This window comes from Meleagris gallopavo, chromosome 14, assembly GCF_000146605.3.
Source record: "Meleagris gallopavo isolate NT-WF06-2002-E0010 breed Aviagen turkey brand Nicholas breeding stock chromosome 14, Turkey_5.1, whole genome shotgun sequence".
Taxonomy (NCBI): Eukaryota; Metazoa; Chordata; class Aves; order Galliformes; family Phasianidae; genus Meleagris; species Meleagris gallopavo.
Window position 1 is genome coordinate 16,216,128 of NC_015024.2, and position 19,925 is coordinate 16,236,052.

At 38.5% G+C, this 19,925-nt stretch overlaps 1 protein-coding gene across 1 annotated transcript; it reads left to right on the forward strand.

Moving 5' to 3' along the window:
• Nucleotides 1-8,997: 8,997 nt before the first annotated feature.
• On the forward strand, nt 8,998-19,151 carry PPP4R2 (protein phosphatase 4 regulatory subunit 2; the record flags this gene model as incomplete). Its single annotated transcript, XM_010718765.3, has 7 exons — nt 8,998-9,236; nt 13,603-13,696; nt 15,136-15,173; nt 15,457-15,531; nt 15,975-16,118; nt 16,690-16,958; nt 17,354-19,151. Coding segments are annotated over 7 exons (1,173 nt in total), but the record flags the coding sequence as incomplete, so codon positions are not given.
• Nucleotides 19,152-19,925: the final 774 nt, after the last annotated feature.

The following is a 19,925-nucleotide window of genomic DNA, read 5'->3' on the forward strand; positions in this document are numbered from 1 at the left end:
TGGAATACACATGAAAGGAAAAACAAAAGGCAAGATCCCAATATTAGTGCTAATTTTTCCCAGTGACCAGACTGCTGTATGTACAAGTGTACCAGTGTGCGTGCAGGTTTTCAGTTGCACATGCATCCTTCTTCCCTGCTGCTGTGTGCATCTGTGTTACAGATACACATCCTTATGAGCAGGCTTTGTGTTAGTCTTTTTGCAGATAGTTCACCATTACTTAGTGCTAAAAACCACCTCACTGTTAATTTATACCAGTTAGTGTACTTGCATGTGCTTTTGAGCATTATCTTTAATTTTCTTTTGTTGATGTCCTTCATTAAACTTCTTTTCTGCATTCCTTATTCGTCTGACCACTGTTTTCCAGTGGGCCTCAACTCTGCTGTTCTTTGATGACTTTGATCCTTATTAAATACTTTTTGGAAGATTGGGTATTGTTCCACTTCATATTGCCCCTTACAGATACTAGGATGTCTGGTTTTGCTTTGGTTGTGTAGTTGATAGACTTGCTCATCAGTTGAGCCTTGTGTTCCTGCCTGCAGATTTTGGGAAGGCTTGTTCCTTATGGCACACACAGCGAGAGGGAGACAAAGCAATGGAACATGTAAGAGAGAGGGAAACAAAGAATTCTGGTTGCTTTGGTAGGGAGTGCTTTGTCTGGTTTGTGGACAAACAAGGCTGATGCTTTTTCACAAGCTAATGTCTCTGGCAGGTCTCCTAGGTTCAGAGGTAACGCTCCTTGAGAACAGCTACAAGATTTCAGTGGTAGCTGAAGTGCAAAAGTAATGGAGCGGTGATTTGGTAAGATAGCTAAAGCTGATGGGGCTTGGCTTATAAGTGGTAGGGGAGTCTGATGATACAGAAACACCTAAAGCTTGTTCATCAGGTCATACTGGGATGGGGTGCCTTGTCTCAACCCAGGCTTAGTGTGTGAGGACTGAACTGCCATCATTTGGGCGGATTTTGTTCCTGATTTTGGAAGGAATTAGTAACAGAAGTGCTGTTCACTTACACTTTCAGATCTGAGTAAATCTGTGTATTTGTGGGACGCTGTGTGAGCTGACAAGTGCTGTACTACAGTGCAGAGTCAATTCAACAGAGTAGTCATACAGGATGCCTCTTCCTTTATCTGTTTTCACAGCTCAACGTAGTAAAGATTTGGCAGTATTATCTCAGTGTGACCTACAGCTCTTGAGACCCACAGGTTACTGCTGGCTGCACTCTGCTCATTTCACATAATAGCTGCAGAGTTAGAGCAGTTGTCATTGCCTGTTCGCTTATTTTGTGCAAACTTGGGAAACCTGGAAGAAATTCAGTGCCCTCTATTATTCAGTACGTGGAGTTCAGTTTCTGTGTGAAAGAGTCAACGTATTTACTGCTTTGATAATTGCATATATATTTATATTACTCAGTGCTTTTACTTGTGAGGCTGTTCCTATAGAGATGGTCATTTTATCTGCAAACTCAGGCAGACTTAAAAGTGCACAGTGGTTGTTCTTTAATACCTTGCTTAAAGTTGGCTCCCAGACCTCTGCTGCACAAGTTTATTGAGAAAGAATAATCCGTTACGTTTCTGTATTCTCCATGCATGAATTCTAGAGTACTGTGATGTGCCTTTGCCTGATGGATTATTTTTCTGCAGAGTGTCTGTTGTATGAGATGCCTCTGAACTGCGCTATGGATTTCCTGCAGGATCTCTAATGCACAATGCATAGCATCATTCTTGAAGCCTGCCTTAGACAACATTAATCTTCAGTGAAATTAGATTTGAAATAAAAGAAGTTAGGAAGAATCTAGAGAATTGTTAGAGTTGAAATGAGTATGGTTGGATAAATTTATACAAAATGCCTAGTTAAAGGCAGATGTGGACTATTGCATGGGTGATTCTCAGGAGGTATTTTGGCACAGAAGTGATGCCTGCCTGCTACTGCTGGTCTTTTTGGCCAATGCTACTCAAATGCAGCCATGTTTATCTGTGCAGTTGAATGGAAGCATTTCTGGGGCTCGTATGATTGTAACTCGTGAGAGTGAGAAGTCAGGCACCACCCCACCCACAAACTTGGTTTTTTTAACCTCGCCATCTGAGGTCATTGTTCTACTTGTAATAGAACCTGAGATTTAGAGTAAATGTTTGGATATGTCTGTAACTGACATTGTATGAGGAAGAAATGAAAGTAAGATAAGAATTTACACAGCGCAGAAGCACAGTAAGTGGAATAGTTTAGTAAATACACCATTTCATTTTTATGAGCCAAAGAAAACTGAAGTTTTCAAAAGAAAGGGGGAAATGTAATGAAAATATTACCTCCTTTTATCTTTATAGACAGCAGCTGCCTGTGGTTTGTGGACGTTTTGAAGGCTTTCCATTACTTTTGCACATCGCTTTCATCTCTGCTATAAGAAATTCAGTTTCTGAATGAAGAGTCAATTAAAGTTTTGTCCTTTTTCATTCTGTGGTCAGTTTTTGCCTTTAAAATAAAAGAAAATGTAATGTTCTTGATTTTGTCTTTAAATGAATATATTAAGAAGTAATCCTTCTTGAGAAATTCTGAGTCCCAGTGCATGCCCTTCCTGTTCTGTGTAACAGCTGCGTTCTGATGGAGTCAGCTGAATGTTTATCAGGAGAGATCAGAATTAGTCCCTTATGATTGCAGGTATTTCTTCTTCGTCAGCTATCTGTTTCCATAGCTAAGTTTTGGTCTTTGTTGTTCCTGGTGATAGCAGCAGTAATTTGCAAGTAGTAGAGAGGTGAACACTCGTACTGCTGTAGGAGGTGGATCTCTGATGTATTCCAGTTCCAGTGGTTCTGAGGTGAGCTTATTGGGCTCGTAAAAAGGAAGAAAAAAAAAAAAGAAGGGGGGGTGTCAAAGATTTCATCAGTAATCAGTGAATGAAGATGGAAATCTGCCTTCTGTGCTAGTAGGAGGTGGCAGTTTTTCCTCTTTTGAACTTTTCAATGTGTTTAATTAAAATGAAAGGTAAAATGAGGGCAATTCCTACTGAAGATAATTTGAGAGCGCTTCAATGTTACATGAGTTAGGAGGTGGAGATACTAACAGGACTAACTCCTCCCCCAGGAGGAGCAGTGCTGCTTTACAGTGTCACAGCAAATTCACAGTGCTCTCCCCTACAGCTTAATTGCACCTTCACAAATGCTGAAAAATAATCTAGCATTTGCTTGTGGCTTTAGTTTTACTGTTAGGTTTGAGAGCTTGTCTGCTTGCCAGAAATATTTAAGAAACTTACCTTCACTGATGCTCACGGAATTCTGGTATGTAAATCTGGTGTGTAGATCTAGTGTCCTGTTTGGAATTTCATCTGCAGTGTGTTGATGGTGGAAATAGCAGCGTGCAAAACGATGGGACTACAATTAATTGCATGACAGTGGTGAGTTGTAAGCTGTAACATGGGAAGTAGAAAAGCTTAAACTTGAGTGAATTTGAAGCTAGAGTGAAGTTAAGTAAGATGTTCATTTTTTCTGGTATGTAAGGACAGGTGCTTCAGTGAATGGCTTTGCTCTCTATTAGCCACACATCTTATTCCTGATCTGTAGCATTATGATTGTGGTTAGAATAGTCACCTGCATCACTTCTGTGTCTGTGGGATCACAGCAGTGTGTAGGGGCAGCAGAGCAGACCTACCCTGTAGGTGCAGATGCCAGGTGTAGGGCTCAGTACGTGGTGGGGCAGTGCCTCCCATCTGAGAGCAGTAATCATGATGGAGATGAGTGAGGAAGTGTGCCCTCAGTCTCTGCTCACCCAGAGGACTGCAGTCCATCAGTTCCACAGATGGGAAGGGGATTGCCCTGAGGTATCTCAGGCCTAGGGGAAGTTCTGTATTTCCTGTGCCTCTGGTTGGAGAGCTGCCATATTCCTTCTGGTCCTCAGTGTTCCAGTTTGGCTGTATGTTGCCTCAAGGCTGTGAAGAGCACTCTGGGAAGTGTAGCACTTGCACCGGGGTTTGAATGGGATGAGTGATTGCTGGGTGCACTTCATTTTCTGTGTCTTTTGACTTTTCAGATGGTTTTGGAGATCTCACTGGTAGACCAGAATAGAGAAGGAATCATCTTGGGTGAAAATCTAATTTTACTTCTTACAGCATGGAGAGATTACATTCTACAGCGTATCTTATATCTTCCATGAGCTCTAGAGGAAGGTGTAGAAGAAAGAAACAATTACTAAAGTTGACAAATCATCTCACTTAAAAGAAAACAAACAAAAGCACCTGTTTCCTACAAGCAACTCTCTGGGAATGTAATGTAAATAAGCAGTAATTGGGGGAAGCTAATATGACAGTCTGTGACTGTCCACTGGTTCTTTCATTCTGTGTCTTGGGGACTTCACGTTAAAATCACTTTAGCTGAATAGTAAGTGTTTGTGTGCATCCAAAGTGCCACCATTTGCTGCAGTCTTTTTATTTTTATTTTCAATTTCCGCTTGCCAGGTAGCAGTAGTATTAGAAGGGTGGGAAGGGAGGTACTCCATGCTTTTGCCTAATGCTACATTCTGATGTTTCTTTCATGGTCTTGTTCAATATCTTTTCTTGGTTCCTTTCTTGTATTATGTTATTTCTGGCATATAGTATCTATTCAAAACAGATGGCATCCTCTTAAAATTTTAACCAAGTGATTTTGTAATGAACTTAAACACTGTGAAATCTGAAGGCAGACATCCCACTGGGACTCTTAATGCTTTGAGTACATAGTTAAGCCTCTAGAAGCTTAATGTCCTTCCAATATAATGCTGTTATTAATTACACCTGTAATCTGTGAAGCAATTCCAATTGCAGTACTTCCATTTCAGGAGGTAGCCCTATTTCAGGCTTACTGAATTACTCTTCCTGTTCTTCAGTTAATGTCAGGTGGTGTCCTGACTTACCTTCCTCGTGTCTTATTGAGGTTTGTAAATTAAAACTGTTTAGTTTATTTGAAGTAAACATGTAAGCCACATGTAGAAGCTCAGTGTTGTATCTGATACTTGCAAACAGGTGCTGGGAAAGGAGCTACGTTACTTACTGTAGTCCTGCACTTTCAGATGTGCTTGTACTCCAGACTACATTTCATATACAACTCATTTAGTCATTTAGTGAGTTTAGGGATCACTGTTTTGGAAAGCTTTCCAGTGTAATACTAAATACATGAAGAAATACTGCTACAGTGTGTTCAGTGTGGATGGCTTTTCTAGAGAACAGTTGGCAAGGACCTGTGTTGGTGTGAGAGGGGCAAGAGGATTGCAGCTTCTGCCTGGTTTCCTTTACTTGATCTAGTTCTCTGAAAGCTGGTGTGTTTTCCTGTGATCCTCCAGGTTTCAGTTTCCCCAGCAGCCTTTCACAATTACTTAATGTTTGCTTTTTAATTTTTGCCAAATCTTTCCTGAGCTGCTTTGCTAAACACTGTTGGCTCTTTGCTCTTTTTGTTGAAATTTCCTGCCTCCTGCAGTGCGTGCTGTAGGGCAGTAGGATCGATTGTGGGTGGTAGGAGAAAAACAGGAGTTAACTCTGTGACATGCAAGCGTGTCCTAATAGTGCAGGCTATTGATGGGGGTCTCTCACGGTAAGCAGTGCAGTAAGGGACAAAGCTCCTTTCTCAGTTTCATCAGTACAAATATGTTAAGTAAGCAAGAGATAAGGGAATTATGGAAAGTACTTCTGCCTATCAGCTGCTTTCTTTTCCTCCTTCCCAGAGATGTGGGAGTGGTAGGATTAAATTATACCCATCTAAAATGCAGTCTGTTTTTGCTGTGTGTTTTTGGAAAGATGACTTCTGCGCAAATCATGTCAGCAGAGAAGCAATCTTGGAAAAAGCTGCATTTTAGCTTGTAATTCTTTTAAGTGAAAGTGTAGCATGAGATTATGTGAACTTTCTGCCAAAGGTCACTTTTGTCCCTTCTTGAGGAGTGCTGTTTATGAAAGAGGAATTGCTGAGTTTCTCAGGTTGGTTGATGGGTAGCAGTGGATTACATCCAACAGACGCTCAGTTTAAGTGCAGGTGTGAAATGGTTTGCTTTTATTGGAAAACAGTGTTAATTAAGGATGTGCTAGCTCTTGGTTCAGCTCTGCTGCTGTGAAGCTATGTCTTTTTTTTTTAAACTCTTCCTTCTCTGTGCAGTGGAGATCTTTTGTGCCTCATCCACTCTCAGTGGCAAAGTACATTTTTGTAGTATTGGTGTAACTGTGGAGTTGCATTGTACTCCTTTGTGTCTTTCTTCCCAGGGCTTAAATTTATGTCCTTCATGGAACTGCTTCCATCCTGGGATTCTGTGTTTGTTCTGGAAGTAGAAGGGCATTTTAAACGTAATTTTTTGTTTCTTTCATTTTGTATTTTGTTGCACTTTATTTCAATTCTGTGCTCATTTTGTATCTTCTGGATCTAGTTTATTTCCCAGCCCTTTCCCATGCTTGCTCTTCAATTCCATGTAAGTACTCTCAAACCTTTCTTCTGATTTTCATTTTGTTGTCTGTTCAATCAGATACGATGGTACAGTACTAAAAAAATCTGTGAATACCTCCTAGCATAATTACTAACAAACCTAGAATGTAGTATCATCTGTTTAAATAATTCACAAAGGCAGACTAGGCTGGTGCACTCTGTTAATTTCTATGCTTTCATCTGCGACTTGACTATTAAACTTTCTTCACTTTAAAATATTTAGGTATATAATATCAGCATTTGCATTTCTCTTGGGAGAGTTTGTGATGTGTGATTCTGCTTGGATACAGCTGTTCAAGCTGTAGTTGGGGGAGCATGCTGTGATTGCTCCATTCCTTCCTGACTCTGGTGACATTCTTTCCTGGCTGGGTGCTTTTTTTTTATATATTATAATCAGGTTTTGTTGTCTTTCCCTCTAATTTTCTGTGTATCTGAGCAAAACCTTTAGGCTAATATAAGAGAGGGATGGTGCAGGAGTTGGTGGGAGGGAAGCAGGAGGACTCTTTCTTTAAGCAGCAGTGCCTTCTTATGGTGATTTAGAGTATCTGAATCACAGACTCATTAGCCTAGGGGAGCTGTCTTTGTACAGATGTGATTAAACAAGATGACCCAGATATTGTAGTGAAGATACTTTAGATGTACATAAAATGTATATAATTTTATATATATACAGATACATGTAATATTTAGCAAAGCTGTTCATATTCTAGAATGCAAATACATTGAACCAAAGCATCCTAGGATAAACTTATTTTTGAAAGCATTGCTTCTGAAGCTATTTCTAGAGGTCAGTGTTCAGAGGAATTGTTGTGTTCGGTCACAGGTCAGCAGGCAGTGAAAACACAGATGGAAGACGTAAGTGTGTACTTAGAAAAGGCTGATTCTGTGCAATGCTGAGTGGGAAGAACAAGTTTTTATAAACAAGTCTGCTCAGGAGAATGCATGAATAGTGTTTTCTCTGTGGAATTTCTTCAATTTGGCTTCTTTACAGAGCTTAAATTGTTTGCCAGCTATTTTCTAGTATATAAAACTTAATGAGGTTGTACATAAAGCTATTTTGAAGTTGTTTTTCACTTCCATTTGGATGTTGATTTAAGTAGGGAAAGTACTTAGCAAGCTGCTCATTTCAGTGTCTCCCATTCTAACTATGCAGCTATTAAGGAGAGGTTGCATGCTACTGCTGAAGTTATTCTCAGGGAGCGTGTGCAACGTGGAGTATGTCATTTTTCCTTGAAAACAGAGAATTCTGTCTTTCTCTCTTCTCACTACAGTTTCTGGCTAAGTGCCTCGTTTTCTAGTGTGTGCTGGTGACTTGAAGTACTTGGAGGGGTGGCTATGGATTGCTTTGTGAAGCCCTAGGATAAGGCATTTTTCATCTTGATTTTTGGGTCGTGTTTGGTAACAGATTTCTGTCCATCATTTATGAGCTGGTTGTTTTGCTCCATATGAGATGTGAGTTTCATGAGTTGGGAAGTAGCCGATACCAACTTCTGCGTGGCCTTTTCATCGACTGGTGAAACAGGAATACAAATTTTTCTGCCTTGACACTAATTTTTGATTACTTTCAGTGAAGGAAACAAACAAAAAACCAATTTTCTGCCTTCCAAGAGGTGATGGTTTTTGTCAAAAGCAAGTTTGTTATTTTAACAATATCTTTCTTTAGATACATAGCCAGATATTGTTGAATGTTATGGTTTGAGTGTAGTCTTTCAAAAGTTGAGAAAAAAGGGGGGGGCTTCAAATTTTGTAGTAAATTGTCACAAGTGTAGGTAAGTTTCTCTATTAAATACACATAATTAAGGCATGGTGAAATACAATTATGGAGATCCTTCTGTAATGCAGCAGTAGTGACTGAAGTGAATTGGTTGTTTTCATTTTGCTTCCTGTGCTGTTATGAAATGTTTGCTATCAGAAGCCCAGAATGACTTCTGTGCTGCTGTGTGGGCAGTGCTGCAGAGGGGCTCTCAGTACTTTCTGTCCTTGTTTGTTGTGCAGTTCAGAAACTCATATTCTTGAAAACTTGAATGTATAGAATTCTTAAATGATAAAACCCAGTGGTAATGCAAAAGGTAATCAATATTCCCAGGTAATTTGTTGTGGGTATGTTTTCCTCAGTTATTTATGAGGAGATGGTAACAGTGATACATAATATATTTGCCTTTCTGAGAAAAAGAGGTTCCACTGAATGCTTTTGAGAGTGCCTAGGTGCAGAACAGTCAACTACAAAAGGCCTCTCCTGGGGTTTGGTAACAGAAGACAACGCTGGGTACAATTGCTGTATGGTTTCCAGACTTGAAACTCCCAGCAAGTTCAATGAAAACTTGAGGCTGCACTGCAAGCCCAGGGGTAGTGTGAAATGTGTAATTTCTGGGCAATTCTATGTTTGTATGGTTTTGCTGGGGAACTGGCTTACCCTGTTGTTAATGACTGTAACTTTTGTAACAGTGTTTTGCTGTAATTTGTCAAATAATTACCATGCTTTAAATTTAGTAAGCAAAGTAAGATTACCTTAGTTGCTTCATCCATCGTGCAGTTGTCATACTAGCCTGAGCTTAGTTTTACAGTCATAAAATTATGCTGCTTTTTCTGTGGCTTTATGGCTGACTTGCATATATCTTAATTCTTGTGTTCTGTGCAGGGTTCAGTGGTCTCAATTTAAAGGCTATTTCATTTTCAAACTGGAGAAAGTAATGGATGATTTCAGAACCTCAGCTCCTGAGCCAAGAGGGCCTCCCAATCCAAATGTGGAGTATATTCCCTTCGAAGAGATGAAAGAGAGAATCCTGAAAATTGTCACTGGATTTAATGGGTATGTAATATTTGTTGCCTAAATTCAGGATTAGAAAAATAGTTGATCTTTTTTTAACCTTAGTATCCTGCTCTGTCTTTGACAGTTCATTCCACTTCCTTAAATCAATGAGCAGAACTAAATGTACACCTTGGAAATATCATAGCAGTATAACATCTTTCTCTTACTATGCTTTTAAAATAATACATACAATAGTAACTTACAGTATGGTATTTGAATGAAAATGTTGATGTTCTGTGGCATGTCCACCACCTCAGGTTTTTCAGCGTATCAGTAGATTTTTAGCAAATACTTTGATGAGGGATAGTATTGCTACTTTCATGTTGCAGTAAAATAGCTTAAATTAAAGTCAGATTTCTTTCAAGGTATTTTGAAATACTTAGTTGAACAGATTCTTTAGGTGCTCAGTTCTTAAACCTGTGGCAGTTCAGTAGGCTTTGAAGAACTAACGCTGTGATAAACGTGGGGCAGCAAGGAGGCAAGGTATACCTGGTTTTGAATTGTTAAATCCTGCCAGATTCAAATTCATAGTGGAGGCAGCACTGGCTGAGAGACTTGTGCTGTTCAATCTATTGCTGACTGTGTCCTCAAGTGTGTACCCTTTGTTGCTTTTGTAATTCTGGAAATTCTGTTTCATTTTAAATAAAGCTCCTGATTTATTTTTTGTCAAGGGTGTCTTTATTTGCTGTGTAATTTTAATAGCTTGCATAGTATTTCTCTTATTTCTTAACTGGATTTTGTACTTGGCTGTAAGTTGAGTCGTTCTGCTTGTGAGACTCGGTATTTGATTATGAGAGACTTACTCAGCATTTTTCTCAGCTTATCAATCAGTGGGCATACTGTAAGATGTGCCTACTCTTTCACCCTCAGATTTCAGCTTAGAGGTGTTGCTAACACATCCTTAGTGCCGTGGTTTGATGTTAGGTTAATGTTTTTTATTGTCACTCTCCCATACAAATTAATATACTTGCATTGTACGTGTCTTTTATAAGTCAGGTCTGATTCCCTTACAAAGAAAAAAGGCTTTAGATTGCTCTTATATAAGACAGTTCTAAGAGAGAACGCACTGCTACCCAATATTGCACTACACTGAAGCAATTTAAAATAAACCCATTCTGTGTGTCAGTCTGCCTATCTCCTGCCTCCCCCAGCTTTTTGTTAATGCTTCGCTGCCCACAAAATCTGTAATGTTCCCACACTGAGGATGCTAATGAATGGGCTGCTGTTATCTCCTGTTGTTCCCAAGTTACTAAACAAAGCTCTGGGTGACCCAGGCGTGGAGCTTACTCTGGCTGTGCTGTTCTCTTGTATTGCTGTACCACTTGAGAAGAGTGTCTGACTTGTGCATTCTTCTGGATGAATCTAGGCTTTGAGGAAGCAAACTGTGTACATTAACTGTCTTGAAGAAAAGAATAAATTAGGATGTTTCAGGAACTAGGATTGTGGAGTAGTTATATTAATAAAAACTGCAGCTCCTGCAGTGAAGATACGATTTAGAAATCTGTCTCATATGTGGTATGAATATGTGTTCAGAAATGTAACAGAACCTGATTTCAGTTTATGCAGTTGTCTGTATTTAGGCTTCTTACCATTTTGAGACATGCATGTCATTGCAGGGTATCGTGGTGGAGAATGAAGCCATCTGATGTGAGTTTATTGTTAGGATGTGCTTATTAGTAGTTGTTTAAAAGCAGAACAGAAAGATTTCATAAGAGAGATCTGAGACTGACTGGTTTAACCTGGCTGTATTTACTGACAAGTCGGTCACTGGAGACCTTAGATGGCAGGAGCATCATAGCATCCAAAAAATTAACAGTTATAATCGTAATACAAATTCAATTAATGTGCTTTGCATTCTATCTGCTTTCTATGTTTCCTCAGCGATAATTAAACTGTGTGGCATGTGGAATTTGGTCTTCATTTTGAACAAGACTGAATATTTTAGCTGTAATGACAGCATTTAGAATTTTAAGACAGTAAGTAGTTACCCGAAGAGAACAGATTAGGACCACTCATGCAGTTTGTGCACTGAACCAGTGATCTCTCTAAGCACTGAAAAAGATCATTGCTCATACTGCCCACAACTGTCACATTAGTGTTTGTGTATAGACCTATACCAATTTCAGTTCCTGCTAAAGTATTTTTAAATTACAGGCTTTTTTAAAACGGAAGAATTCATAATTAACCAGCAGTTAAGCTAGTTTGGATTTTGCAAGCTAAAAAGATTTATAAGTGTTGAACAAATTATATGCAAAGGATGTGATACTGTGACACTTGGTGCCATCTACTGCTCAGTAAACAAAGTTCAGCTTATTATGGAAAGTTTAGGAGGAAGCAGAATTGGTTTTAGCTTTTATTTGAGCGTTTAATATAATGAAATAGGAGTGCAACTTTGGGCTTCACACCCTTGAGTTCGCTTACTTCTTGAGTAACCAGAACTGTACCAACGTGCAGAAGTTGTGTCATGACTTGAACTCCCAAAGTTCCCAACATGCCACGTTAGATACAGCTGAATAGAATTGAGCCAGGCCAAGATTCTCCAGGTTGTTTTGTATGTTTGGTTGATGAAAGATAATTTAAAATTCTGTTGTTTCTCTAAAGTAACCTGAATTTGAATGGACAGTTGAAAAACCTCAGAAAGACTCCAGTTAAAGACATTTCATCCCAAAGGCAAAATGAGAAACAGTAGGTTCAATTAGGGCTATATCTGTGTGGAGCAGTTAACAAATGGAGTGAATGGTTGTGTGTGACTGAGTGGGGGGGTTGGAAGTTAGTTGAAGAACCAGGACACAGAAGCTGTGTCCTGAAGAATTGGATGTCAGAACACTTACGGGTGTTCTGCTGAACAGCAGCAATGTTTGGTTCAGTGCTTTGTTGGCAGCGTTCTAGTTGTCTGCAGCTGATTGATGGACGTTAGCTTGACCATCTCCCATTCCTAAAAGTCAAGTAAAGATAAGTTAGTATGGTATAATTCAGGGTAAATAGAAGTTATTAACTTATTAGCAGGGTCATTGTGGTGGTCAGTCTGATTTTTCAGGTAGCTCTGTTGGAGCTCGGGCTAAAGGTGTTACACTCCAGCATCTCCTTTCTGTTCTCAAATTTGTAACTTCCTCAGTAACATAATGCACAGACAGTTCTGGACAGTGCAATTAGAGCCTTCATACTTGGTCACTCTGCTTGTCTGAGTTGGAGAGTTGTGCTGTAGTATGATTAATGGTAGCTGTGCTGACATGTTTTCACCCAACCAGTGGTAGATCTGTGCATCTTTAACAATATGGCTTTTTAGCTAATGAAATAAGCTAGAGTTGCTGCGTTAATTAATAAATCAGGGTTCAGGTGCTGTGTGTACTCAGTTCTTTAGAAAATAAAAGTTGAATTACAAAAAATAACAGCACAGCACTGTGTACATACACATGTATATGTATGCACATTTGTATTGATGATGCTCTGCATTTGGTGTATCAGTCATTCTCAGTTAACTGGTTCTTCAATATCACTGTATCAAATACTCTTTTAGATGTATTTTTGAAATGTTGATGTCAGACTTGAAATAGTCAACTGTAAAATGCATAAATGATCATTACTGAATCAACGTAAAATATTTCATTTTGTGAAAAGTCAGCTTCGTTTAAATTGTGACGTTGTACATGAATTTACAGTGAAAGTGTATGACATCTCAGGTCAACGTGTGTAAAGCATTGCTTACTTGAAGGTCAGTTTCTCATCTAAGCAGGATGAAACTGTGCAGCCTTGTCAGAAAGTGAAGTACAAACTGGATATCACAGACTTGTGTATCTTACTCTAATTATTTTTGAGATGTGCCTTGATAGATAAGTGTACTGTCCAGTTGTGGCAAAATACAGTGTTTGTAATGACTAAAGCTTAATGATTCCAGTAATTCCAACACTTAATGCTTTTTCTGTAAATGTATTTTGTAAAACATGAAATAAACTACAAGTTGAGAAATTTTTTTTTTTAGATCTAGTGTGTATGACTCAAATTTGTTTTGAATCACTTCCCTTTCTGTTCTATCTAATAAATACAGTCTTCAACTATTTTAGTGTTTATTATCTGATTTCTGAAGTTAAATATTTTCTTCATCATTCTAATGGATTGAGTTGTGGGATGATTTCTTTGGGATACCACTTAAGAGTTGTCATGGTGAGCACAGAAGAATATTTCAGTATATGAAATTAAGGGAAATAAGACTTTGACTTATCCTATATTGCTAATAATAACAAATTTCAGTGCTTTTTTTTTTCTTTTCAGTCCTCTCCATAAGGGGGGGAAGCAATAATATTGTTGCTTCCTTGCAGTCATACTCATTAAAATAAAATTAAATTGTTATAAATCTATTTCATTGCAGCATCCCCTTCACTATTCAGCGACTCTGTGAGTTGCTAACAGATCCTAGGAGGAATTACACAGGAACTGACAAATTTCTAAGAGGTGTGGAAAAGGTATGTATTTTTCTGAGAGAACACGCAGCTAAACCATCACAATCACTATTTGAGTAACTTTCAGATTACTACCGAAGGTCTGCTGGTTTCAGTATGGCTTGTAGTCATAGAATAGCTAGTAGCTACTCTTAATTGTATGAGTTACTTCTGCATGTTTTAACACCAAAAGAACACGTGAAACAACTTGTGTAAAACTTGAGCATGAGGATTGTGACTGTTGTGTTTCCTAATCAGTGTAGAGTTCTCAAACTGTAGTTACTGAGGGGTATAATGCCACTCTTCGTGTTGAGGCCGAACTGAAAACAATCAAATAATCAGCTGAAATAATTTTTTTTTATCTCTTACTTTCTTTCACATTTGGATTCAGGTTAGATGGAGGAGAAAGAAGCCTTTCTTCTCCACAGTGTCTTTTGTACCAGGTTTTTAAATCCTTTTATGTCACACAGTGTACCTTCATAAAAGCACACAGATGTCATTTAATGGTGTTTCATCGTCTTTGTTGAGACTTGGGATCTTTCAAAAGTAGATATCAGACTTTCAGAATGTGGTCCCACATTGAATTTTCTCGATAGCAAAATTAGCTTTAAGTTTCTATTTAGAATATTCAGTCAAAGAAAGCTTAACTTTTCGAGAGTTAGCTTTTAAAGGGGCCTTTTTTCATTGTTATGGAGGATACAGTCAGACGTATTCTTGCAAGTTTGGAAGAACATGGTCAGTAATAAATGCTAACATGGATTTTGCAAAGCACTGATCAGCCAAAATGAGTTCTGTGAAGCAATACCTCAAGTTCTGTGGCAATCCTTCATTAAGGTTAGTTTGGGTTAATTTAGGTGGCACTGCAAAAAAAAAAAAAGCCATTTTTCTGAGTGTTGATTAAGAGAAGACAAACTTACCTAACTTTTAAGCTAGGTTTCCAGGTGTTAAAATGGATTTAGTTTTCAGTGCCATTCATGAGAGAGAGGTGGCTTAGCAAAACACAATTCATTATTTCTGCCCTTTTCATGTGGGCTCAGAGCAGTGCAGCAGTGGAAGTGTGACTGTGCCAGTATCAGCTACTTGTGCTTGATGGCAGTGTAGGACCCCGTGTGTACAAACGGAGTTTCTTCAGCGATTCAGGAGTTTTCCAGCACTGCAGAACATCTTGTTTTGCTTTGCAAGGACGCTTCAATTAGAAAGTACAAAGACTTAGAGCTTTAGTGTCTTTGACAGTAGTCCACTCACAAAAATGCCGGCCTTTAATGTAATTATGGTCTGATCTTGTAGAAGGGGAGCCAAGGTAATTTTTCTCTTATTTTTCCATCTGTTGATATCTCTGAAGAAAACTTGTTTGAAAGCACTTCAGCAATTGACCAAATCCTGTAACCCTTGAAGTTCTGGGCTGTTGTCAAGAGCAGAAGTTTCCACTTCTGAACACTTAACACATTTTTTGTGTATTACAGAATGTCATGGTTGTCAGCTGTGTGTATCCATCTTCGGAGTAAGTATGATGTTTTTTCAGTTCCTTGGAACTTCAACACTGTCTAAGTATAGTATAAGTATATGTAAGTAGATAGAAGAATGAGTGCCTCTGTAATGTGTTTCTCTTCCTGATAGTAGTTGTATACAAAAGTAAGTACACAGAGTTTGGTTTTCAGTCTATATAGTTAGCTCAACAGTGGTAATAGTGATCTGCAAGTGTTTACGTATACTACATAGTAGTTTGGGAATATTCTTTTATTCATAACATTCTAATTCTTATTTTTTAATTTTATTTGTTTAAGGAAAAATAATTCCAGTAGTTTAAATCGGATGAATGGTGTAATGTTCCCAGGAAATTCACCAGGTTACTCTGAGAGGTAAGTTTAACATCAGGAGTTAATTCTTTCAGGAAGGTTGTTATAGAAATAGCTGGCTCAAGTCCCTTGTGTTTTTACCTATTCTCAACCCAAATAGATAGCCTCATGGCAGGAATACTGGCAGAGGGGTGGAAGAAGGATGGTAGGGATACATGCCATGCTCTTGATGCTTTTGTAAGCTTGTTGCTTAGAATTTTTTTTTACTGTAAAATTTTTGTGATACTGTTTCCATTCGAGGCTTAGAAATTTTATTGAGTAAAATAGGAAAGTGCACCCACCTCACCCTTGTACTCACCCTTGTATCTCCCAAGATCTTTTAGGAACTGATTTATAGCTGCTTCCTACCTGTTAGGAGCAAATTTCTTTTATAAAAGGATTGGTTGGTTGTTATTGTATTTTTTTTTCTGTAGTTGATAATTAATTTATTGTCATTATTTTTAAAGATCAAACGTAAATGGTCCTGGAACTCCCAGACCAGTAAATCGACCGAAAGTTTCTTTGTCAACTCCTATGACAACAAACGGTTTGCCGGACAGCACGGAACATAAAGAATCAAGTTTGCAGCAAACAGAAGATAAGAAACACAGGTTTGTGAGAAGTAACACATTTTGAGTTTTTATTATTCTCGTCTTTTTTTTCACTTGCATTTGAAAATACTTTAAAAGGGAATGGCCTTCCAGGTTATATGTAATTAGAGGAATATCTGCAGGAGGGTTCAAATATTTGCTGACTGCTTTTTGGGCTGAGTAATGACTAGCTCCAATTTTCAAAGCAATGTATCTTTTAAGTGTATGGAATGTGTAGTAAAAATGCAGAGTGAATATTAATAGAGTTCAGAAATCCAGTTATCATATCTGTACCAAGATGATAAAGTGTAACTGGATGTGATATTTCATAAAGGCTTGCCATTAAAGCTGACAGTAGGAACTGTCTGGAATGTAGAGCGACCAGAGCAGCATGATCACTGTTTTCATCAACAATCAGGTGAAGCAGGAGTAATGGATTTTGAGGTTTTGTCTTGTAGTACATGAAGGAAGTTTTACTATTTTCCTGCAGAATGTTTAATTTGAAATAGCTACTAAACAAAAAAGTGTGATAGGCTATAGAATGTCTTTCTTAAACAAAAAAACACCCTACAGCTGCTCTTGTTGTTTATAGTGACTCACCAGCATCTGACTCAGAAGGTGCTCAGAGCAGCCCAGTAAAAAATAAGCATTCTGAAGATGATCCTGCAGAAGCAGAAGGGCATGAGGTAAAAAGACTTAAATTCGACAAAGAAGGGGAAGCCAGGGATGCACCAAACCAATCTGCCTCCAGTGAAGTTTCTTTAGGCATGGGGGAAGAAACGGAAACATCCTCTACATCTCAGGATAAAGAGAAAGATTCTACTTGCGCAAGACAGCACTGTACGGAGGAAGACGAGGAAGGTAACTGAGATTTTCCATTATCCTTGTGCGTTTTTCAAGAAGTCAGGATTTCCTTTCTTCATTTCCAGAAGACTGCATTATCAGAAGACAAGTAAGGAAATGTGGGGAAGCAAGAAAAAGTGACTTTTTTTAAAGCATCTTTATCCACTGAGGCACTAATAAAGTAAAGCTATTTATTCAATCCAAAATTTTATTTTATGATATATTAGGACAGTTTGAATATCCTGATCCTGGCTCTTGTGATGACGTTGGCTCATATTTTACATCTCATAAAATCTGGGGTTGTCACTTTTTCTGCATTGTAGGAACTTTGCTTGGCATAGCTGGGAATGGAAAATAGCAGGATTAAAACTTCAAAAATGCTGTAGTAATTATTGTCCTTTCACCATTTCTAGAGTCCTTCATGTCTCCCAGAAATGCTGGTCCAGACAGAAAAGATCAAGAAAAGGACACGGAGTCATCAACTGTGAATGAAGAGTCCTCTGAGGAGAACAATCAGATGGAGGAGTCTGATCAGTCTCAAGCAGAGAAGGATTTACATTCAGACAACAGTGAAAGTAGTGGATCTGTCAGTAGTGGAGCTGACTGCAGTGAAACTGAAGAGTTAGGGTCCTATGGTAGCGAAACTCCAGAAACTTCATCAGAAACCCCTATGGAAAACAGTGAGGAAGCCACAGAAGTTGCAGATGAACCTATGGAGCAAGACTAATTTAAATACACTTAGATGCAGTATTTTCCATAAGGCTCCGGTTTTACACTGTATAAATAATTTTATGTAATAAAGTGGACCTTTAGTTTTACAAAAGAAGCAGGTTGTAAAATAAACTTCTTGGATTGAACCTTGAAAGAGTTGTATATGGTAAGAACTGTGAATACCAGCTCCTTCAGGTCCTGCTTACCGCTGAACTTTCGTTTGGTCAAATCAGTGGTTTGTGTATAGTTTTTTTTATTTAGAATAAAAGTTTTTAAACTGGAAGGTAATTATAATTTTGACAACTTTTTTGGAGATTACCACACCTAGTTGTATGTAAGCAAGAAAGCTTTTTGTCTCGTCTTTTTCTGACAGCTATAGCAGTTACTTCATATTTTGGTTACAGTTTCAACGTTTAACATGTGATTTATGGGGTTTCATGCTGGTTTCCAGATTTTTATTTGAATACACACTATGAAACCTTATGTTGTGTGTTTAAAATGTGTTGCATTTCACTCATGTATGCACGCATGCACACGTATGTGTACCCTCACTGTTCTAAGGGGGAAATGTTATATTTTTCTGTTTCTACAAAAGATAAATACAGCAAATACTTTTTCTATAGGAGAAGACTAAGTTCACCTTTCAAGGCACTTTCTTTTGCCTCTGGGGGAAAAAAAAAAAGGCAAATAAGATCTGGTCCATATGAAACCCTGGAAATATTGTTGAAAACACCAGAGTAAACACATTCCAAGAGAACTGTTCAAATTACAACACTTTTGTATACTTCTGAGGTGCCTGAGTGAAAGGATTTCATTTATTTATGAGAAAATGTGCTTTATGTTGAGAACGTTGTAATCGAAACTTTAGCTTAAACTTTTGTAGGAGAAATGTTTGAAAATACAGTAAGAAAGTATCTCGGGAGAAATGAACAGGTACTTGCCTTTTTGAGTGCTTCTTGGAGCATTGTGAATAGTACAGAGAAGTCTCAAAGTTATTCTAAGGTATGCAGATGGCACTGATATGATCACGCCACCGTCTTGGATGAATTAATATATGACAGTAGTTACGTACCTGAGCTAAATAACAAAGGTTTAGATGTGCATAGAAATCACCATGATTTGTATAACATTTTGGAAGTGAACTAAATATTTTTGAACATGCTACCTTGACAGCCAGTGTTACGTTTTTGTTTTTTTTTTTCAGACCAGCTCAAAGCACAACTACTGCTTTCCTCTCGATATTTTCCAGTTCCCATATTTAAAGACATGCAAGCTGCAACCTCCCGGTCAGTTACTGGCTGCCAAATTTATACCTGTTTTCTTCAACTGTACCTTTTTGATATTTAGGATTTTTAAATTTCTGTAAAGTAGATTTTTGTAGATTGTAATGAGTGCTCACTGCCATTGTGAAACGGTATATAATTGTATAATTTCTGTGTGTAAACTGAATGCTTGGGCTTTCAATACAGTATTCATATAAAGCAATAAATATAAATGTTACGAAACATCCGAGTACATTTTTATCAGCATTGTCCCTTTTTGGCTTTAAGTTCGCATACCTGAAGTACAGAAAACGACGTGAGATGCATGCTGATGGTTTGCTGTACTACACGGTGTGCTTTGTGTCACAGGAGGGATCTCAGTGTGGTTGTTACCAGGATAATTTGGCCCAGACTGAATGTTGCAGTTGTTCCCTGCTGGTGTTACTGGTTTGTAAGCAGGCAGAGGATTCGTGGAGTTGCTTGCAGAGAGGAAAACCCTCTTCAGATTCAAGCAGAATGCAAATTGGACTCATATTCACTGTGCTGAAGGGTTGGACGTGTATGACGGATTCAAAAGACTGATCCAAAATGTTGCAATTAGTTTAAAAAATGCAGCGACATCTCTATTTTTTTTTCCTCGGGGGGTGTATTTTGCCAATGAGAACAAAATTTTAAAATTTCTAAGTTTAGAGATATCTGAAATTTTCTTTTAGGACGTTTATTTGTGATGGTATTGTCAATAAACTTGTTCTTTAAGCACCTGTGACCCCTTGCTAAGTCTGTTTCCGCAGCACTGCCGTGCGCGCTGTGCTACGGCTCTGTTCGCGTGTCCGCCAGCAGCGGTCCGTTGTAGTGGCTCATATCTGAAGTCAGAGCTTCACGTCACTTCTTTACAGCAGCTCGGATTTCTGCCGTGTTGATGTTTAAACCTCAGCTGCGCTGATTACTGCGGTGCTCTCGGTTTTCTAGCAGAGCGCAGCGCCCCAAGGCTCCGCGCACGGCTGCGGTGCGC